This window comes from Peromyscus leucopus, chromosome 2 (assembly GCF_004664715.2).
Source record: "Peromyscus leucopus breed LL Stock chromosome 2, UCI_PerLeu_2.1, whole genome shotgun sequence".
Taxonomy (NCBI): domain Eukaryota; kingdom Metazoa; phylum Chordata; class Mammalia; order Rodentia; family Cricetidae; genus Peromyscus; species Peromyscus leucopus.
Window position 1 is genome coordinate 72,167,819 of NC_051064.1, and position 22,693 is coordinate 72,190,511.

The 22,693-nt window shown below is 47.4% G+C and overlaps 1 protein-coding gene across 8 annotated transcripts in view; it reads left to right on the forward strand.

Annotated features, from left to right (window-relative positions):
* Positions 1-22,693, forward strand: part of Tmem268 (transmembrane protein 268) — a 32,295-nt gene that overhangs the window by 3,875 nt on the left and 5,727 nt on the right. For 6 of the 8 annotated variants that reach the window (XM_028892649.2, XM_037202661.1, XM_028892648.2 and 3 more), the window contains exons 2-8: positions 85-171; positions 1,605-1,791; positions 4,837-4,946; positions 7,169-7,276; positions 8,892-9,041; positions 20,294-20,404; positions 22,447-22,527. In XM_028892649.2, the coding sequence (XP_028748482.1) occupies positions 1,692-1,791; positions 4,837-4,946; positions 7,169-7,276; positions 8,892-9,041; positions 20,294-20,404; positions 22,447-22,527 (660 nt within the window). In that variant the 5' untranslated portion in view covers positions 85-171; positions 1,605-1,691. Of the gene's footprint in view, positions 1-84; positions 172-1,187; positions 1,419-1,604; positions 1,792-4,836; positions 4,947-7,168; positions 7,277-8,891; positions 9,042-20,293; positions 20,405-22,446; positions 22,528-22,693 lie in introns of those variants that run through there. The other 2 variants (XM_028892651.2, XM_037202662.1) reach the window with 2 other exon arrangements.

Consider the following 22,693-nt stretch of genomic DNA (forward strand, 5'->3'; position numbering starts at 1 on the left):
GGCAAGTGCTTCCCCTGCTGAATCATCTCCATGACCCTAGATCCTTGCGTTCTGAACAGGAGTCCCCACATTTTCGTTTTGCAGGTCATCCCACACCCTCTGCAGCCGTTCCTGCTGAAGCGTTGGGGTAAACAGTGAAGACAACATAAGGATCACTTTCTCCCTGTGGAGGTCAGTGCCAGTGGCCTTGGGGCCAGTTTGTGTTGTCTGGACGCTTCATACTTCCCATTGTCGCCTTCCTTGGTAGCAAATGGTTGTTCCAAAGAACTGTCCACCAGACATTCCCAGGGATGATGTGCCACTCTTGGGTATTTGAGTGGAACTTGATTTTCCTGGGGGACACATGGCACAGGTTGCAGTAGATTGGTGACCCAGGAAGTCACCAAGGGAGCTTCACAAGGAGCATCCCTGCTTTGGCTGATGAAAGTGGCTAAATGTGATGCTTGCTGTGGCTCTGGGCCTCCTGATGCTGGAGTCATTGGTCATGTCTCCATGAGCTTTTGGAGCTAACTACAAAGCCAGACCTGACTCTCCTTATAGTCTTGTCTCAGATAAGAGTTTAGCTGACAATGTTTTTGTGTTGGCTTTGGCCACCTGGAAGCCCTAAAGACCAAACCCTTGCCTCAGTCACAGCAACTGTTTGTAAACAGTTACACTAGGAGCAACTGTCTTTCTTTTTTTATGAGGCAGGGTTTTCCTGGTAGCCTACACCTGTCTGGAACTCAGTGTGTAGCCCAGGCTTGCATTGAACTTTTGGATCCTATTGCCTCTCTCCCCTGTACCCCTCTGTGCTGGGGTTATCAGCCTGTGTCATGAGGCTGGACTGGGTTGTTGTTATTGTTGTTTTGAGATAGGGTCTCACTATGTAGCTCAGGCTGGTGAACTCACATAGATCTGTCTGCCTCTGCCTCTAGAGTGCTGGCACTGAAGGGTTAAAGGAGTTAATATTCATGGGGTATATCTCTGTCCCCCATGGCCTTCCTGTGTACTGTTCATTGATTCCCTGTAGTGGGCCTGTGGGGGGAGGTCTGCTAGATTTGAAGGAGCCTATTGGAAGCTCTGAGGTTAAGCCACATATCCAAGTTTACACAAATAGAAATAGGAGGTGGTGGGGCCACAGTGTTGAAGCCTCAACATGGACCTTGCCTCTTTAAGGAACTGGAATGTAGCCCAGCTGTCTGGCTAGTTCTCTTCATGATTATCAGGACTCTGCCTGTAATCTGTGTTTCCTGTTCCCTGCTTTCGTTTTGTGCATCTTGCAGTGCCTTGGAGGAAGCTGTATGTAAACAGGCCTCCCCATAATGAACGTAATACCTGTCTCAGACTTGCTTACCTGGGCATCTCAGGAAGACATGAGTGGGGCCTGGTGTGGCTGAGCTGGAGAAGACCCACAGCTAGAAGGGGAATTCTCAGCTGAGGTCTGGGGAAGGTTTTAGTTCCTTCTTCTCCGAGAAAGAGATTTCTGTTCCGAGAAAGAATTTCCTCAGCATGACCAGGAAGTCAGCATTTAGACTCCTGATGGTCCTGCCTGGCCTTTAGCAACTCTGGTCCCAGGGAAGGCCAGGGATCCCAGCTTACCTTCTTTCCTGTGCTGTTTTTCATAGGCAAGTGGAGGGGAGACGTCGCCCCAGCATGAACTGCACCCTCAGAAACAGGAAGTAGAAACTAAAGCAGTTGTCTGTCTGTCTGCCATGGCCTGTGAGCCTCCTGGTGTCGCAGCTGGTCCCCTGCCCACCTCTATCCTGGGCTGCAGCAGCTTGCCTCAGAGGAGCCCTCCTGGATGGGGGCAAGGTAAGGCCATGACCCCCCCCCCCATATACTCCCCTTCTCCCTGTGTCCCATTCTGTGCTGACCTCACACCTTATAACTGGGGTCTCTGGATAACTGGGTGACTTTGGGATTCAGCTCCAAGCCACTTTCTATCATTTCTACCCTGTTCTCACGGTCACTGCTTCCTATCATCACCTTGAGCTTGAGCATCACTTTCTAGCTTGTTTTCTCTCCTTCCCACCAGAGAACCTTTTTCAGATGTGTAGCCTTGCTGGCAGTCAGGCCTCACATTGGACATGTGAAGAGTCGTCATTCACCAGGCCAGCCTTAGCACCTCCCATTACCCTGTTCTCTGTTCTTTGCCAGGGCATTCTGTCTCAGGACCTTTGTACATGATGTTCTTTCTACCGGTGTTTTTTTTGGTGCTTGATTTCCATTCATCCTTCAGGCCTTCTTTCATCCCTCCTTCCCATGGCAAATTATTTGATGGCTTAGCCTTAGTTGGGATTTTCTGATGTATTCTCCCAGCCTCCCTATCAGAATGGAAGTTCAGGGAGGGTAGGGCTCTGTACTGTTTCACCCTTCCCATGTCTGCAGAGTCCGCAGGAGGCCTGCTCCACAGGATACATGGAGTTAGGATTGTGCTGAATGAAGGGATGAATGGTAGCTGGGAATAGCAAGGAGAAACAGTACTGTAAACTGTGGGTGATCTATAGGAATGTGGGGCTTACGTAAAGGGCCTGAAACTCAGTGCTTACAAAAAGGTGTATGCCTGTGTTATTAAGAAAGCAATTTAAGCCGGGCGGTGGTGGCGCACGCCTTTAATCCCAGCACTTGGGAGGCAGAGCCAAGCGGATCTTGGTGAGTTCGAGGCCAGCCTGGTCTACAGAGCGAGATCCAGGAAAGGTACAAAGCTACTCAGAGAAACCCTGTCTTGAAAAACAAAACAAAATAAAAAAAAAAAAAAAAGAAAGCAATTTAAATACCTATACATGCTTCAGTAGAAAGGGACAGGATGAAGCATTTTTCCTTTGAGACTTGAAAGGTGTCACTCTGCTGAATTTTAGCAAACCTCCTCTTGCTTCTTTGTGCATTCTCTCTCTCTCTCTCTCTCTCAGCTTTACTTAGCTTCAGTCTAGAAGCAAGTATTTCTAAGCGCAGGACTTGCTGTTCTCATTTTAAGCAACAGATGAGCGATTATGTTGCCAAGAATCCAGGAACTCCTAGTAGAAATGCAAACAAGAGACTCGGTAAAAGGTCTTTGTAATGTTTGGGCAAATGCCTGTGGAGCCAGGGTGTAGCTGTCTGAAGGTTCCAGACTCTCTTGGGGGAGCTTCAGCCTGTGTGGCAAGGAGGGCCCCAGTGGGAGAGCCCACTGAAGGCTGCCTGTGTTTTGGGCACCACGTCTTCCTCTTGTTTATTCCACCCCCTACCCTCAAGACAACTGGGTAAACCCTCTGCTTTCCAGAGGCTTGGCTTCTGTTTCCATGTGAACAGCATCCACCTCGTAGGACTCTTGGAGCAAGTGCATTGTGAGGGCTTCAGTTCTCTCTCCAACAGGGGGCTTATTAGCTCCCCTCGTTCTTTCCTGCCTACCCCTTTCAAACATTTCAGAAGTCTTCAGTTTAATCTTACACTTCTATCAAAGTATGGCGGAGCCTAACAGACATGTAGTGCTGTCTTATCAGGACTTGTGAGTTCTGAACAGCTTACTTCCAAACTGTGACCTCACTGGGGCTAGTAATTCACCCACTTGAGGTGGCATCCAGGCCATCATCCGAATGGTTCACAGTCTCCTGTGGTGGCTGTGACCGTCTGTAGGTAAGGAAACAGTTTCTCCTACACATTTACCTTGTTAGTAATAGGCTGGGTCGCAGTTTGATCTCTCAAGATCTGACCTGTATTTTGTCTGTGTACACAGACAAACTTGGAGGAGAGGGCAAACTTGAAAGTTCTTTTGGATAGCACCTGGAGTTTAGAATTCTGTGATGGAATCTTTAAGACTGGAGGTGCTCTTCCTTTCTGACCCAGGGTATGAGAAAAGAATATGATCAGGGTTGAGGATCAGAGTCCTATCATAGTCATTCCTTTTTGTGTCTAACATTTATGCAAGATGCAAAGCCAGCTCAGGACATGCTGTAATGAACAGACCAGCGTGGAAGTGTGGCCTAAAGGAAGGCCTTAATTTGAACAATTGTGTGTGTGTGCACGCGCGCGCACACACACACACACACACACACCCATTCGTGATGTGTGCAAATGAGGCATTGGAGGGGCAAGGTTAATGTTTGAGTGTGATGGAGGAGGGCTCTACATGGATGCAGAGGATGCTTGATGTTTAACACAGAGGCTTGAGAGCCACCATGATACCTCTGCAATTCTGCAGTCAGAAGCCCGACCCTGGCTTTCCTGCGCTCACAGTACAGGGATGTGCTGCTTTCTGGAGCCCACTGGACAAGGCTCTGTGTCCTTTCCTGTCCCCTTCCCAGTGGCACAGGCTACCCACAGTACTTAGCTGTGGCTCCTCCTCCTCCTCTGGTCAAAGCCAGCAATGGTGTAGCGTTCTGTGCCCTGCCTTCTTTAGGGGCCATTGTGATTCCCTCAGCCTCACTGGGTACTGCAAGCTGCTGTCCCTGCTTAAGCTCATCTGTGCCCTGCATTCCATCTGTAGCGCTCATTCCTCTTTGCCCTGGCAACATAGTCTGGGGGTGAAGGTGTGGCCATCTGGGGGCTGGGCTTGATCTAACATCTATCTCATCAGGCCCCTAAAGTAGTTGGTTGTTCAGCCTCTGTTTACATATGCCTTGTGACAGGGCACTCACGACCACCCATTCTTTGCGGGATGCCTTTCTGTCTTGGGAAATTATGAATTTACACAGTTAGCCAGTGCGGGCCTTAGTTTTGCCTCCTGGGGTCTTCCCAGTCAAGCTACGTCCTTAGGGATTGGGGACAGCTACCATGTCCCTCATCACAGGAAGGCACCCCCCGCCCAGGTATGATGCCCTCAGTTCTGAACTCCTCCGGAGGTGCTCTGGTCGGCCCACTGATGCGCCGATGTGTTTGCAGAGCTGCACAATGGCCAGGTCCTCGCAGTCCTCCGGATCGACAACACCTGTGCACCCATCTCCTTTGACCTGGGAGCCGTCGAGGAGCAGCTGCAGGCCTGGGGCATTCAGGTGAGTGCTGGGGTCTGTGCTCTTCTCTCCAGCCACTCGGCCACCACTGAGCTCTTCACCAACATTGCCTTCACTTTAGCTGTGCTGGCTGCGGTCAGTGCATAGGAGCGTGTATCAGAAGTGTCCTTTCTTCCCACCGTGTTCACTCAGAATGTGTGTGTCGGGGGTGGCTGCTCTGTCTGGGCCTTGAGCTGGCTAAGCTGTTCACACTGCCCGGCCGGAGCCAGACATGGGTCCACCAGGCATGGATGCCACAGTAGAGGACCAGGCACTGAGGGCACAGGAGGAAGTTTTGAACTTCCTTGTGGTGGGTAGTCACAAAAGCTTCATGGAAGTCTAGTCCCTGACAGAGCTGTTGAGGGATAAATTAAGAATGCTGGGCGGGAGGGAGGCATTGTAGGGAGGGAACTACATTTGTGAAAGTTCATGGAACTTACCACATAGGGGATGTGATACCTTCCGACAGTGAATCCAGGCCTGGGCTTCACAGACCCGCTGTGTAGATAAGGATGCAGGCTTGCTGTTGACTTCCTGTGTGACTTCACGCAGGAGACCTAACCTCTCTGTGCCTCACTTTTGTCCTCCAGAGAGGGTGATGTCAATGCCTGGTCTGTAGGGCTTCCATTAGGATTGCCCGTGTGACACCAGGAGCATTTGCAGATGTTCTGAGACAAAGCAGGCTCTCAGCGAGCCATAGTGCTTGCTGCTGGAGTGGAGGACGATGGTGTGGTTCATTCACTCCCCAGAGCCCTGGAGGTGAAGTCTTCCCTGGGCTAGCTAGCCAGGAGGGACTGATCAGAGGCAGGGGCCCGGGCAGCTCGGTACACCCAAGCTTTCTGAGTTTGACACGCTGCCGTTGAAGGAAGACTTTGGGGACAGCACTGAGCCTCCCCTGCTCTGGACAGGTTGCCTTTTGCTGTCCGTGTTTCCATCCCACCTTTGCGCAGAACTTCCCCCTCCTAGTCTCTCTTCTCCCACTCCCTGCTTGCCTCCCTCCGTCCTGTCTTGTGTGGTGTATGCATGTGTATGTGTTCCTATGTACATGCATGTGCATGCAGAGGCCTGAGGTTGATGTGTCTTCCTGGTTTGCGCTCTACCTTGTTTATTGACACAGGGTCTGTCCCTGAACATGGAGCTGGCTGGTCCACCTAGACTGGCTACCAGGGATTCCCCCAAAGCACCCGGTTATCTAACAGGGGTGCCAGGAATCCAACCTCAAGTCCTCAGGCTTGTGCCGCAGATTGGCCCACTGAGCCATCTCCCCAAACCCCAGATCTCTCTTAAATCACCGTCTTGAGATTAGGAAAGAGTTTGTGTGTACACTGTTGTACTGTGTTCATAGGTGACTTGTTTTTCCACTTTGAAGAAATTGTGTTTATGATGATGATTGTTATCATGTGTATGTAGGTGGGCGGGTGCATGCATGTGCGTGCCAGGGTGCATATGTGGAAGTCAGGACAACTTTGTGGGGTCTGTTCTTCCTTCTACCCTTCTCTGGATTCTGGGGCATGAACTTGGGTCATCAGGCTTGCATCTCTTACTGCGAAGCTCCTTTACCCCTGGGTCCTCGAGATGTCCCATGTCGGGATGGAATTCTGAAGTGGCTAGTTCCTTTGGTGACACTGCTTCTGTAGGGCTGGTGTGCTCTGCTGACACTCAGGTGTGGACAGGAAGACCTGTGCCCTCAGTGCCTGGGATTGTGTGCAGTGTCAAATGGCAGCGTTGGTAGGCTGGCTCTGAGTGCCCAGCGCTCATTGTGTGGCGCTCACTCTGCTGGGTACCCTGTGCATCACCTCACTGAACATTCACCCAACCCTACAGTGCACCCACCCCTCCCTCATTTTAGAGAAGAGGAACCCAAGGTTCAGAGAAGGGTTCACTTGGCTCAAAGTCACCCAGCACTTGAGTAACATGACCAGAGTTTAGCCCAGGGCCTGTGCCCTTCCCAAGACTTCCTATGCTTGTTGAAAGGTACTGAGACCCAGGCTGTGTGGTTCCTCTTCAGGATGCCCTGGTTCTCAGGTTCCTGCAGTTAGATTGTACCCTAGGATCCCAAATCTATGCTCCCAGCCTCCCATTCTGCCCTGTAAGGTGCCTTCAATTTGCTTTCTCCTCCTCCCATGGGCATTCCTGTGAACTGGGAACATCATGCTTGCTGGCAGGGAGGAGATGGGGAGCTGGCTGTCCTGTAACTTACGACATCTTTATCTTGGGTGATATAGGTCCCTGCTGAGCAATACAGGAACTTGGCTGAGAGTGCCCTCTTGGAACCTCAAGTGAGGAGGTATATCATCTATAACTCCAGGCCTATGCGGCTGGCCTTTGCTGTGGTAAGTAGTAGGTTAGGCCCATACTGTCTCCCCGCTTGGCCTCAGACACACCAAATGCAGCTGTATGTCTTTGGGTATGTAAAGGGAGGAGGAATCCACTTGCCTTTGCAAGCGTAGTATCAAAGATGTGGATCTGATGTGGAAGGGGTCAGTAGGGAATGGGAGTTGCAATTGGGAATCTGTGAACTACTAGGCTTCCAACTCAGTGTTTGCCCTTGGCCAAGACTTTTCTCTCTGGGATTTGGTTTTCCTTTTGTTCACAGATAGGTGTGTTTCCTGTATTTATAGTGTGCACACACAAATGCATACGTGTATCTACCTGTGTATGTATATACTTGCAAACATATTTCTGTGATATCCACACACAGAAACACGTGCATCCGTGGCCAAGGATTGTGTGAACCCAGGCTATCTAGGTCCTGCCGCTGAACCCTAACCACTCTGATTTCTGGCTTCTGTATGTGTTTATGGTCCAGCTGACCCTGCCTCCCATTTCAGGGGAGAAAGAGGAGAGGGGACTAGCATTTAACAGCTCTGGACTAGGAAATGTTACCCTTGTTAGTCCTGGAGCAGCCCTGTGAAGAAGGCATGGTTATTCCTAGTTCACAGGAGGGGAAGCCTAGACTTAGAGAGGACCATGTGTTGTCCCAAGCCATGCTGCAAGGGAGGGATTACTGTGGGTTTTAGACACTGAGTTCTTTCCAGAGTGCCTGCCCTTTTTGTTTCATTTAGGATTGGGGTCAGGAGGGCTAGGAGTGATTGACCTTGTTATCAAACTTGAGGGGTCACTAACTTTACCCCAAGTCAGGTTCAGCTACCCATCTTTAATAGGCCAACTACAAGAACCAAATTAAAAGTGGAAAACCGAAAGAGGAGATTTATCCAATGTGGCCACATTGGAAAGAGTGACAAAGAGAGCCAGCAAACACAACAGAGGTCCTGAAGGGAGAGCAGAGTTGAAGTAGATAACCAAGGCCACACACATCTAAGCAGTCTAGTCAAGATGTGGTCCCTCCTACCACTGGTTCATCTTTATCTGGGACTTGGTCTCATCCTGTGAGGGTCTGAGAAGTTGTAGTGAACTGTGTGAAATCTCAGTCTCTCTCTCTCTTTTTTTTTTCGTGACAGAGTTTCTCCATGTAGTTTTGGTGCCTGTTGTGCTGGATCTCACTCTGTAGACCAGGCTGACCTCGAACTCACAGAGATCTGCCTGGCTTTGCCTCCTGAGTGCTGGGATTAAAGGCGTGCACCACCACCGCCCAGCTCATGAAGTCTCTTTTTGTGAGACAAGTCCCCTCTCTGGCTGGTGCCATTTCCCAATATGAGATTCCTAGCAGAATTCCCATTTCTTTGGGGTCCATAGTTTCCATAGCCTAATAATCAGATTGAGAGACACAAGTGTCTCTTTAGAACATCTTAATTTATGCCAGTTACAACCTGTTGTCAAGATTCACTTAAGAAGCAGGGAGTTGAGCTCAGGTCCCAGGGTTGGCATGGGTTCTTTCTGGCCCTTGGGAGGCTTTTTGACCCAAGGAGGGCCAGGGGTACCCAAAGGGGTGCCCATGAATGGAGTTGCTGTCCCTGACAGCTCCATGCCTTCCTCTGCCTTCTACAGGTGTTCTACGTGGTGGTGTGGGCCAACATCTACTCCACCAGCCAAATGTTTGCCCTGGGCAACCAGTGGGCAGGCGTGCTGCTTGCCACCCTGACTGCTGTCGGCCTGACCCTGATCCTCGTGCTGATTTTTGAGAGGCAGCAGAGGAAGGTGAGATGTCTGGGGCCCTGTCTCTTTCCGCCTTAGCTGGACAGTCTGATACTTCAACTCTGCCTCAGACGGCTCCGTCAGCTACCCTCACGGCTGCACACCCATGACTAAGAGGAATCCTCTAAATCCTTCTGTTGTCTTCTCTCTCTTTTGACAGGTTCTCACCATGTAGGCCCATGACCTAGAACTTGCACTGTGGCCTGCCTCTGCCTTCTGCGTGCTGGGATTATAGACTTGTGCCATTACATGTTGCCCTTGTTTTGTTCCTTTGTTCTTTTGAGGTGTGGGGGGGGTCTCGCTATGTAGCCTAGGTTGGCCCCAAACTCGTGACCCTTTTCCTAAGTGCAAGGCTTACAGGCTTGTGTCACCATGGTCTTCCTCCCCTCCTCCCCCTTCCCCTTTTCTCCCTTGCTCCCTTGCTCCCTTGGAAGGTTCCACTGTCTCCCTTTGGTGCTTTCGGTTCACTCTCTGCCGGCCTGTGGCTTTGGCTGCTCCCTGGGGCAGTTGCGTGTGGTGTGCAAAGCCACTTGCCTCCTGGCCAAGGAGCAAAGGCTCTTTGTTCTCTAGTCTTTCTTTGTTTTCTTATCCAGTCGCTGCAGATTGTTGTTTTTCTCCCAGAAGCCAGCTGTTTCAAGAGCAGTTCCCAGCTGCCAGCGCCGCTGCAGCTCTCTAGTTAGCCAAGCTTGCTCACACACCTCTGCCTGGACCTACACAGTAACTTGTGATTGGCAGGAGGATGAGGGCTGGGGTGGTGGGGCCATTGTCCCTCCTGGGGTGGGTGGATGCTTCACTAACAGCCAGGCTTCACTTCGCTGCAGTAGCAACCTGGGAGGCAGGGAGTGGGCTCAGAGAGTTAGGGAACTCGTCCTGGATCTCATATAAGTGGAGAGGCAGGGTTCAAAGCCAAGCGGGTGAGCCCCGATCACCTTTAGAGAGGAGATCCCTGATTCCCGCTCAACGGTGGCACTCACTGGGTTAGTGTGCGTGTGTGCTTGTGCTGCGTACCAACCTTTCCAGGCATGGTAGCTGTCAGAGGCTTTCCATGCTAACCCCTTGTGACTCTGGACAGGGCCTTTGCAGACAGGGAGCAGGGGTCCAGAAGGACTCTGGGAGCAGCCTCAGGCTCACTGCTGCTAAGTGATAAGGCTCAAGGCTTGGCTGCTTAGTCCAGGTCAGCCTCTTAGCATCTAGTGTGTGGCATCCAGTGCTGCAGTCATGAATACAAACTTCCTTCCTTAGACTCTTGTGGTTAGCAGTGTCCCTGGCCAGAGGTTGGCAGGGCTCCTGGGGGTGTATCTACTTCTTGCCGTTTTCCAGTTCCACTTTAAGGACCCCCATGGTTGTATAGTTCTGCCTGGGTATGCCAAGACCCTCTCCTGGTGTCTGGGTATGCCAAGACCCTCTCCCAGTGTAAGGTCAGCTGGGCAGTTTCTGCCCTGGTCCACTCCGCTGTGCAACAGTGAGGTCACAGGTTCTGGGAAGGGGCTTGGATGTCTTTTAGGCTTTTATTCTGCCTAGCTCGGGATGCTCTCTTTCGGTACCTGGAGAAGCACCTGTACCTATGTCCCGAATCCCTTGACCACTGCTTGCTGCTCCAGAATCCTTAGCAAGACTTCCATTTCTGCATGGCTTGGCTTCATGTTGTCAAATTCCATTTCATGCCTGTGTGCACAGGGACAAATTGGGACTTTACGGCCTAATCATTCTCAAAGGATCTTTGTTGGGCTTTGCTTTGGCTCTGACAAGATAACTCTGCCCCTGGGTTCTGTTCAGGCCTTTCTTATCCTTGTGCTTGGTCTGTAAAAATAAATTGTGCCTCCTCCTGCTGCTAGGAAAGGCTTCTTTTGGGAAGAGGAGAAAGTAAGCCATCAACCTAAGGAGGAAGAGGGGAAGAGGAGAGCTGGCAGGTGTCTCACCCCTGCAGTCCACTTTCTCTCACTTACCCTGATGCAGTGTGGCTCACGCAGTCAGTGGGGGCTGCTGGGTGCAGGGCCTCCTCCCTGCCCCTTCTGCTTTGCTGGAGCTGTACTGTGAAACCGGAGAGTGCCAGGTGAGGCGCTCGACACAGGGCCTAGAGAAGGACCGGTTCTCTGCCACAGGTGTAGTCAGGGGCCCCAGGTGAAGAGCCCAGAAATGATTCTCTAGGCTCTTCAGTTACTTGAGAAACACTTCCAGGGTCCTATCTTCCTAGTACTGATGTCCATTCTCTGGGCGCTCTCTGTGTGCTCTGTGCTCAGGGCTTGGTGTCTGTGCCCAACAGTGTTGTAGGGACACAGAAGTCTCTTGTGATTTCTTAGCTCTACAACCTGGGGCAAGCTAAGTTGCACAACTCTGGACCTTAGTTTCCTTATCTGAAAGTGGCATGATAAGTCTGGCTTTGTCATAGGGTGATTGTGAGAATTAAAGGACCCATTTTATGTGGAAAGCACTTACAGTAGTACTTGGTATAAAATAACTGCTCAAGAAAGAGTAATTGTTACTGTTGTTGACTTTGTTTGCCTGTGCAGAAAAGCACAGAGAAGTTCAAGAACTTGGCCACACAGCTCCGCTCAGTTCTTTCTTTTGATCTCAGCTAATGGACCTCCAGTCTCTTGGATTTCTTTGTTTGTTTGTTTGAGACAGGGTCTCTACATATCCTTGACTGTCCTGGAACTCTATGTAGACCAGGCTGGCCTCGAACTCACAGAGATCTACCTGCCTCTGTCTCCCAAGTGCTGGGATTAAAGTATTGGCTCCGGGGATTTTTTTTTCTTTTTTTTTTTAAACTCCTTTTTTTTTAATTAAGAGATTTTCTATTCATTTTGTACATACCAACCACAGATTCCCCTGTCCTTCCTCCTCCCGCCCCACAGCCTTGCCCACCAATCCACCTCCCATTCCTACCTCCTCCAAGGCAAGATCTCCCATGGGGAGTCAGAGCCTGGTACATTCAGTTAAGGCAGGTCCAGGCCCCTCCTTCCTGCACCAAGGCTGAGCAATGTGTCTCACATAGGCACTAGGTTCCAAAAAGCTGGCTCATGTACTAGGGACAGGTCCCGATCCCACTGCCTGGGGGTCCCCTATATAGTTCAAACTCAACAACTGTCTTGCTTATCCAGAGGGCCTAGCCCAGTACCACAGGGGCTCCTCAGGTATTGGTCCACAGTTCATGTGTTTCCACTAGTTTGGCTAGTTGTCTTTACTTTTTACAGTCATGGTATTGATATCTGTTGCTCATAGAATCCCTCCTATCTCTCATCGATTGGACTACTGGAACTCTGCTTGGGACCCAGTCATGGATCTCTGATCTGCTTACATCAGTCACTGGATGAGGGCTCTATGATGACAGTTATGGTATTCAGCCATCCAATCAGCAGAGTAGGTCAGCTTAGGCACCCTCTTGACTATTTCCGGTAGTCTATGGTGGAGTCATACTTGTGGATTCCTGGGAACCTCCCTAGCACTCTGTTTCTCCCTATTCCCATGGTATCTTCATTAATCATGGTATCTCTTTCCTTGTTTTCCCACTCTGTTCCCATTCCAGCTCGAACCTCCCATTCCCCTAGGCTCTCATCCCCTTTCCCTTTCCCTCCAATACCTCCCTCACCCCCAGTTTGCTCATGTAGATCTCATTCATTTCTCCATCACTGGGCAATCCATGATCCCTCCTAGGGTCCTCCTTACTTGCTAGCCTCCCTGGAGCTGTGGGTTGTAGTCTGGTTATCCTTTGCTTTACATCTAGTATCCACTTATGTGTTTGTCCTTCTGAGTCTGGGTTACCTCACTCAGGATGATTTTTTCTAGTTCCATCCATTTGCCTGCAAACCTCATGATGTCATTGTTTTTCTCTGCTGAGTAGTATTCCATTGTGTATATGTACCACATGTTCTTTATCCATTCTTCAGATGAGGGGCATCTAGGTTGTTTCCAAGTTCTAGCTGTTACAAATAATGCTGCTATGAACATAGTTGAGCATGTGTCCTTGTGGGTATGATTGAGCATTCCTTGGGTATATGCCTAAGAGTGGTATAGCTGGGTCTTGAGGAAGATTGATTCCCAATTTTCTGAGAAACCACCATATTGATTTCCAAAGTGACTGTACAAGTTTGCATTCCCACCAACAGTTGAGGAATGTTTCCCTTGCTCCACATCCTCTGCAACATAAGCTGTCTTCAGTATTTTTGATCTTAGTCATTCTGACAGATATAAGATGGTATCTCAGAGTTGTTTTGATTTGCATTTCCCTGATGACTAAGGATGTTGAGCATTTCCTTAAATGTCTTTCTGTCATTTGAGATTCTTCTGTTGAGAATTCTCTGTTTAGCTCTATAGCCCATTTTTTTAATTGGACTGTTAGGTATTTTGATGTCTAGTTTCTTGAGTTCTTTATATATTCTAGAGATCAGCCCTCTGACAGATGTGGTGTTGGTGAAGATCTTTTCCCATTCTGTAGGCTGTCTTTTTGTCTTATTTACCGTGTAGTTTGCCCTACAAAAGCTTCTCAGTGTCTGCGCTACTGGTGTGTTATATTTAGGAAGTGGTCTCCTGTGCCAATGTGTTCAAGACTACTTCCCACTTTCTCTTCTATCAGGTTCAGAGTAAATGGATTTATGTTTTTGATCCACTTGGACTTAAGTTTTGTGTATGGTGACAGATATGGATTTATTTGCAGTCTACATGTTAACATCCAGTTATGCCAGCACCGTTTGTTGAAGATGCTTTTTTTTCCCATTGTACAGTTTTGGCTTCTTTGTCAAAAATTAGGTGTTCATACATGTGTGGGTTAATGTCAGGGTCTTCAGTTTGATTCCATTGGTCCACATGTTGGTTTTTATGCCAGTACCAAGCTATTTTTATTACTGTAGCTCTATAGTAGAGTTTGAAGTCAGGGATCATGATGCCTCCAGAGGTTGCTTTATTGTACAAGATTCTTTTAGCTATCCTGGGTTTTTTGTATTTTCCTATGAAGTTGAGTATTGTTCTTTCCAGGTCTGTGAAGAATTGCATTGGGATTTTGATGGGGATTGCATTGAATATGTAGATTGCTTTTGATAAGATTGCCATTTTTACTATGTTAATCCTGCCTATCCATGAGCATGGGAGATCTTTCCATTTTTTGATATCTTCTTCAATTTCTTTGTTCAGAGGATTAAAGTTCTTGTCATATAGGTTGCTTAGTTAGAGTTACCCCAAGGTATTTTATATCATTTCTGGCTATTGTAAAGGGTGATGTTTCTCTGATTTTTTTTTTCAGCTCTTTTATCATTTGTATATAGGAGGGCTACTGATTTTTTTGAGTTAATCTTGTATCCTGCCACATTACTGAAGAAGTTTTTCAGCTGTAGGAGTTCTCTGGTAGAATTTCTGGCATCACTTATGTACACTGTCATATTGTCTGCAAATAGCGCAAGTTTGACTTCTTCCTTTCCAGTTTGTATCTCCTTGATCTCCTTTTGTTGTCTTATTGCTCTAGCTAGGACTTCAAGTACTATGTTGAATAAGTATGGGCAGAATGGACAGCCTTGTCTTGTCCCTGATTTTAGTGGAATCGCTTTGAGTTTCTCTCCATTTAATTTGATGTTGGCTGTTGGCTTGCTGTAAATTGCCTTTATTATGTTTAGGTATGTTCCCTGTATTCCTGATCACTCCAAGACTTTTTATCATGAAGGGGTGTTGGATTTTGTCAAAGGCTTTTTCAGCATCTAATGAGATGATCATGTGGTTTTTTTCTTTCAGTTTATTTATATGGTGTATTACATTGACAGATTTTCGTATGTTGAACCATCCTTGCATCCCTGCGATGAAGCCTACTTGATCATAGTGGATAATTTTTTTTTTGATGTGTTCTTGGATTCAGTTTGCCAATATTTTATTGAGTATTTTTGCATCAATGTTCATGAGAGAGATTGGTCTGTAATTTTCTTTCTTTGTTGCATCTTTGTGTGGTTTGGGTATCAGGGTAACTGTAGCCTCATAAAAAAGAATTTGGTAATGTTCCTTCTGTTTCTATTGTGTGGAACAATTTGGAGAGTATTGGAATTAGTTCTTCTTTGAAATTCTGGTGGAATTCTGTGCCGAAACCATCTGGTCCTGGACTTTTTTTGGTTGGGAGACTTTTAATGACTGTTTCTATTTCCTTAGGGGTTATTAGCCTATTTAAATAGTTTATCTGGTCTTGATTTAACTTTGATATGTGGTACCTACCCAGAAAATTGTCCATTTTGTAGATGAATTTCTAAACAGCCTTAGTAAATAAGAAACACATAGCCCAATACAGAGTAATAGCTGAAGAGATCAGAGAAATAGCAAGTAACCATGACTAGCCTTTACTTACCACCACACTGTAGCTTTCCCAGAGAGAGCTTCTTCCTGTCTAAACTGTGCTTTTTTTTTTTTTTTTTTTTTTCGAGACAGGGTTCTTGTGTAGCTTTGTGCTTTCTGATCACTTGTAGCCCAGGCTGCTCGACTCACAGAGATCGCCTGCTCTGCTCCCGAGTGGGATTAAAGCGTGCGCACACGCGCTAAACTGTGCTTTTATTGCCTTCCTGTTCTGCCTTCTCATTGGCTCTAAGAACAGCCACCTCATTTCCTCATTACTGCCTGTCTTTACAGACCTCCAGGTCTCTATGGTTGGTCCTGGGATTAAAGGCATGTGTCACCACTCTTGGCTGTGTCCTTGACCACACAGAGACTCTGCCTGCCATGTGATCGGATTAGGGCGTGTGGTACCACCACCTGACTTCTGTTTTATGGCTCGATATGACCTCTGATCTCCAGTCAAACTTTATTTATTAACATACAAATAAAATCACATTTCAGCACAATTAAAACATTACCATACTATTTCTTTCAGATTTTTCAATTTTGTGGAGTACAGGTTTTTGAAGTATGACCTGATGATTCTCTGGATTTCCTCATTGTCTGTTGTTATGTCTCCTTTTTCATTTCTGATGTTGTTAATTTGGATATTCTTTCTCTGCCTTTTGGTTAATTTGTTTGGATAAGGGCTTGTCTATCCTATTGATTTTCTCAAAGAACCAACTCTTTGTTTCATTGATTCTTTGTATTGTTCTCTTTGTTTCTATTTCATTGTTTTCAGCCCTCAATTTGATTATTTCTTGGCATTTTTTTTTTTTTGTTCTAGAGCTTTCAGGTGTGTTATTAAGTCACTAGTGTGAGATTTCTCCATCTTCTTTATGTGGGTATTTAGTGCTATGAATTTTCCTCTTAGCACTGCTTTCATAGTGTTCCATAAGTTTAGGTACGTTGTACTTTCATTTTTATTGAATTCTAGGAAATCTTTCTTTGTTTATTTCTTCCTTGACCCTTTGGTGATTCATTTGGGCGTTGTTCAGTTTCCATGAGACTGTAGGCTTTCTGTAACTTTTGTTGTTGTTGAAATCTAACTTTAAGCCATGGTGGTCCGATAAAACACAGGAGGTTATTCCAATTTTTTTGTATCTGTTGAGATTTGCTTTGTGACCGAGCATGTGATCAATTTTAGAGAAGGTTCCATGGGGTGCTGAGAAGAAGGTATATTCTTTTGTGTTAGGGTGGAATGTTCTGTAGATATCTATTAAGTCCATTTGAGTTATATAACCTCTGTTAGTTCCCTTATTTCTCTGTTAACTTTCAGTCTGGCAAATCTATCCAGTGGTGAGAGTTGGGGTGTTGAAATCTCCCATTACTAGTGTGTGGGGTTTGATGTGAGATTTGAGCTTTAGTAATTTTTTATTTTTTATTTTTATTTTTTTACAAATGTGAGTGCCCTTGTATTTGGGGCATAAATGTTCAGAATTGAGACTTCATCTTGGTGGATTTTCCCTGTGATAAGTATGTAATGTCCTTCCTGATCTCTTTTGATTGATTTTAGTTTGAAGTCTATTTTATTAGATATTAGGATAGCTACACCAGCTTGCTTCTTAAGTCTGTTTGATGGGAAATCTTTTCCCTGCCTTTTACTCTGAGGTTGTGTCTGTCTTTAAAGTTGAGGTGTGTTTCTTGTATGCAGCAGAAGGATGGATCCTGCTTTCGTATCCATTCTGTAAGCCTGTTTCTTTTTATAGGCAAATTGAGACCATTGATATTAATGGATATTAATGACCAGTGGTTGTCAATTCCTGTTATTTTTTGTTGGTAGTGTTGTGTGTTTCTCTTCTTTGGTATTTGTTGGTATGGGATTATCTATTACCTGTATTTTCATGGGTTGGATTTTTCCTTCTATTGCTTTCTGTAGGGTTGGATTTGTGGAGAGATATTGTTTAAATCTGGTTTTATCATGGAATATTTTTTTTTTTACTCCATCTATGGTGATTGAGAGTTTTGCTGTATATAATAGTTTGGGTTGGAATCTATGGTCTCTTAGTGTCTGCATAACATCTGTCCAGGAACTTTTGACTTTTAGAGTCTCCATTGAGAAGTCAGGTGTTATTCTGATGGGTCTGCCTTTATATGTTACTTGGCCTTTTTCCTTTGCAGCTCTTACTATTTTTTCTTTATTCTGTATGTTTAGTGGTTTGATTATTATGTGGCGAGGGGGTCTTTTTTTTTTTTTTTGATCCAGTCTTTTTGGTGTTCTGTAAGCTTCTTATACTTTCATAGGCATTTCCTTCTTTTTTGGGGGGAGGGGTTCGAGACAGGGTTTCTCTGTAGCTTTAGAGCCTGTCCTGGACTAGCTCTGTAGACCAGGCTAGCCTTGAACTCACAAAGATCCGCCCGCCTTTGCCTCCCAAGTGCTGGGATTACAGGCGTGCGCCACTATGCCCAGCTGGCATTTCCTTCTTTAAGTTGGGAAAGTTTTCTTCTATGATTTTGTTGAATATATTTTCTGTGCCTTTGAGTTGGTGTTCTTCTCCTTCATTCCTATTATTCTTAGGTTTAGTCTTTTCATGGTGTCCCAAATTTCCTGGACATTTTGTGTTATGACTTTTTTTGGCTTTAGTGTTTTCTTTGACTGACGAATCTATTTCCTCTATTGTATCTTCAATGCCAGAGACTCTTCCATCTCTTGCATTCTGTTGGTTATGCTTGCATCTGTTCCTGTTCCTTTACTCAGATTTTCCATTTCCAGCCTTCCCTCAGTTTGTGTCTTCTTTCTTGCCTTTATTTCAGTTTTCAAATCTTGGACTTTTTCATTCACCTGTTTAATTGCTATTTCTTGGTTTCCTTTAAGACATTTATTGATTTCTTTCAATGTTTTGTTTGTCTTTTCTTCGAATTATTTAAGGGTATTTTTTCATTTCCTCTTTAAAGGCTTCTATCATCTTCTTCAAGTCATTTTTAAGGTCTAATTCTTCTGCTTTGAGATGTTCAGGTCTTACTGATGTGGCACCACTAGGTTCTGATGGAGCCGTATTGGTCTTTATGTTGTTGACTGTATTTTTGCACTGGCGTCTACCCATCTCTTCCTCCACTCCGTGTACGTGCTGTCTGTGTCTGAGGGAGCCTCTTTTGGTCCGATTGATACTCTTGGTCTAATGCGAGCTCTTGGTCTAATCTGGTCTCTTGGTCCACTTGGTGCTGATGGGTTCTGTGTCTCAGGGAACAGCTCTTAGTACAACGGGCACCAGTGGACTCTGTCTCAGAGAGCGGCTATTCCCAGTCAGTACAGGACAGGATCTGTTTTCTGTTCCCAATCGGTGCAGGGTGGGCTTTGGGATTTCTTATCAGGACCCTGCAGCCCTCTCCTTCCTGGTTGTACCCCTCACAGGATTAGTCCCCTCCCTGCATCATTTAGCATCTGTAACACCCTCAAGATCTGATGCCCTTTCCATTGCTTTCTCCCTCATGTGGTGGGTGATTAGCTTTCCAAGACCAGAAGGGTGGTACAAAAGCCAGGCCCTGCCTCATGTCCCCCCAGAGTGCAACACATAGCTAGAAGTCCCTAGAGATGCCCATGTGTGACCAGGGTGACAGTGGAAAAGCCGGCATTTCAGTCCAGGTCCCCTGTCCTAGTGACGCTCCTGGCCAACACGTATGGAATGTCCACCTGTGGGTGGTCCACATGCAGTGGCTCATTTTGTCATTATTAAGGCACATATGTCAGGGGAGTTTCCATCTCTGGCTTAGGATGAGGACATGGAGGTAAGTGACCTGTCCAGGGTGATATAGGCCGTGGGGCCAGGGTCAGGAACTGAACTCTCAGTGAGTGAGTTTCTGAACAGGTGAGCAAGACTGACCAGAGTTCTGGTGAAAGCCAATGGAGGCATTCCAGTGCACTGTGACCCCAGTGAATCCCAGTTCTGCCTGTGTGTGCAGTGGAGATAAGATGACATGCTGGAGAATTCTAGATAGATTTTCTACCTCTCCATGCCCAGTGGTCTTTTTCCATGCCTAGGCAGGCCAGAGGACAGGCCCTTGGCATGCAGAGTTTTTTCATGGGCCAGTCCTCCAGTGGGAGGCATGGGCTGGCCACCCAGACCCTCTTTCACCGAGTGCCAGCATTGTCTTTCTCTCTGTGTGACCCTGCAAAAGAGCCTCTGTACGTTTCTGGGTTTCCTTTGGGGGCCTGCTGCTTTGGGGAGCCCTTGTCTTCGGCTGGGCCAGTAGTCGCCTCTAAAGACTCTCCGAGGGTCCCTTTTCCAGGCCATTGCTTTGGGTCCTGTCACCTCTCTCCTCCCCTCTCTCATCTCCTTGGCGTCTGCCAGCTGCAGATTTGACATTGATGGGTATGGGTGGGAGCCGAAGGAGACAGCTTCTCCGAGAGCCACGCACTGTGCTGGGAGCTTTAGAAGTGGGCCTGTTAGCACGTAGCTTGGTAGAACACGTCTCGCTCCTGGCTTGCTGGAGGCTGAGGTCAGGGGATCTTAAATTTGAGTTCCTGTTTCAGAAAAAGAGAAATTAAAAAAAAAAAAAGTAGGTGGTGTTAATTGAGCTGGCTCTTTCCACACAGAATAGATGTCTGTTCCTCACATTCCTTCAAAGATCCACTACATTGTGATTTCATCTAGCCTTGGGCTAAAGACTTCCTTCACAACTCAGTGAGCTTCTCTCACCTCACTCCTAGGAGGCAGAGCTGTGCTTTTTTCTTAATCCACAACCTAAGACAGGGAGACTCAATGGAGGGACATGGGCAGTACAGCCAGGAAACGGCAGAGCTAGGCTTCAGTCCAAACTCTCTCACCCTGAATTCACTTTTGGGGGAAAATAGAGTTGTTGGAGTGTCAAGATTGAAGTGTGGCCCCTGGGAGAGGGACAGCTGTGACGTCCAGGGCTGAGGAGCTCCTTGGAAACCTCCTTGGAGGTCAGCCTTGGGCCTGGTGCTTGTCTTTTAGGCTAACACCAACACAGACCTGAGGCTGATGGCCGTCAATGGAGCCCTTCTGAGACACCGGGTGCTGCTGGGGGTGACAGACACAGTGGAAGGCTGCCAGAGTGTGATCCAGGTACTGTGTCTCAGAGTGACTTCTCCTGGTGGCCTGCACTGTGAGGTCCAGTGTCTGCTGTGCTGCTGTGAGTGGGTCACACACACCCTCCCCCCCCCAGTTCCCATGTCTTCCTCAGGACTCCTCTGTGCTGAACCCTGCGATTGGGTACTGTAAGGATGAAGGTCCCTGCAGAGTCCCTGTCCAGTGTGAGCCTGCATACCCGTGAGGATGACAGGCATACAGTCACAGTGGTTTTGAAGGGACAGTGAAAGCTTATGGTGGCCCAGGGCTGTAGCCAAGTGACATTGCAGGAGAGATGAGGCTGGAGAGGCTGGGTGATGCTCAGTAGGGAGATCTTAAAGTAGGAAGTCACGCGTGGGGCATGGCTGAGGCTGGATTTGATCCTGGCTTCCTCTGCTCAGTGCTCAATGCTCAGTGCAGTTGTGTATTTTATCTTTAATCCTGGAGAGCTCTCACCTCCCTTTTTGTGGGGCAGGGGTACACTTTATTATTAGTCTACAACAGAAGATAGCAAGACCTGGGGAAGGGCCACAACCTGCATGGCTTGGAAGCGGAGCTGGGCTTCAGCTCCGGCTTCCTTGGCATACATATGCCTCACTGACCACAGCCCTTTGCTTCAGGGAAACCCAGGGATGCCTAGAGTGTGTGTGCCCTGGGGACCTAGGAGGTGTGCCTTCTACACATCTGGCAGATGTTTGCTGAGAGCTTCCACATGCCAGACTGTTCTCTGGGGCTGAGGACACACAGGCCCTAGTTTTGTGGAGCTGATCACACCTGGGATAGCGTGGCATGTAAAGTTATCTTGCCTGGGATATTGGCACAAGATTCCTGGCAGTTCAAATGGCACATTTGCATCTCTGGAGTCTGCAGCTCCTTCCTAGCTTCATTCATTTCCAAGTCTTCTCTATCAGTTGACATGCAGGAGGGACCCTGGAGTGTAGTTGAATCGGTGGATATTCAGATAACCAATGAAGGGACACATCTTTTCAGACAGGGCTTCTTTCAGCTTCACAATGGCATCTTGGAATGAGATGATGCAATGTCTGGAGGTCTTTCAGAATCCTCAGGGGTGCTGGGTAATGTGATGGGCAAGGAGAGAGGTGACGGTCAACCGGGGTGGGCATGAAGTGGTTTGTTAAAGCAGGATGATGGAGATTTCTCATCTCCTGTGTATATTTAAGATTTTTTTCAAAGTAAGAAGACTTTAAAAAAGGGTATGTGGACAGATCATTGTTGGGGGTGAGCTGGCTGGAGAGACTGTCTGGCAAGGCCTGTGACTTTTGGTCTCATTGGTCAGTTGCCTTGAGCAGGGAGCAAGGTAGTGAATACAGATGTTAGACTCAGGATTCTACTTTTCTGCAGAACTTGATTCTCATGTATGTGGCACCATCAAGGCATCTCAATGGGTATGGAAGGTTTGGGCCCAGTAAGGATAACCTGGCCTGGGGGCTACTGAAGCTGAGGTGGAAGGAGAGGTTAGGGGTACCAACCAGGATGTCTTTCTTACCTGCACCCCTTCCATTGAGAACACTTGAATTTGGCCCTGATTGGTGGAGATGTCATTTGTGAGGGCTTTTCTCCCTTGTATATTTGGATTTTAGACAGAATGGTACCCATACTACTGAAGGTGAAGATGCTATTCCACTGCTTCAGTGGACTTGGTGGCCAAGGGAGTTTGGAATCTATCTGGCATGCTCTTGCCATTTTGTTCATGGTTGGACATATTCTGAATTTGCTTGCAAAGCCATTTTTTTGCAGGAGCAGGGGTGGGTGGGTAAGAGTGGGGGAGAGCGGGCGTTGACCATGTAGCTTAGTGATAGTGTGCCCACCTAGCATTCTATCTTGGGTTCGATTCCCCAGTACCACCATTTTTACCCCTGCCAGCCATACAAATGAGCTGCAGTCATACTCTTTCTGCCAGACAGCAAGGCCATGTCAGGTGGCTGTCAAAAGGATAGGCCCTGGACGAAGAGCAGGAGCTGGAGGATAAACTCAGGGTTAGAAGTTGAAGGTCAGGCCACTGCTGCTTCTCTCCACAGCTCTGGTTTGTCTACTTCGACCTGGAGAACTGTGTGCAGTTTTTGTCTGATCATGTTCAAGAAATGAAGAGGAGCCAAGAGGTAAGATGGCCAGCACCTTTCCTGGGATCTCAACACCCTGAGGTCAGGATTGCTGTGGGACCCTCCTCCTGGCTGGCTGAACCTGGTTCAGGCCGGGTTCGAAGTTTGTTCACTTGCAGTGCATGGATAGACACTCCTATCACAGGCTGTGATGATCAGATATAAG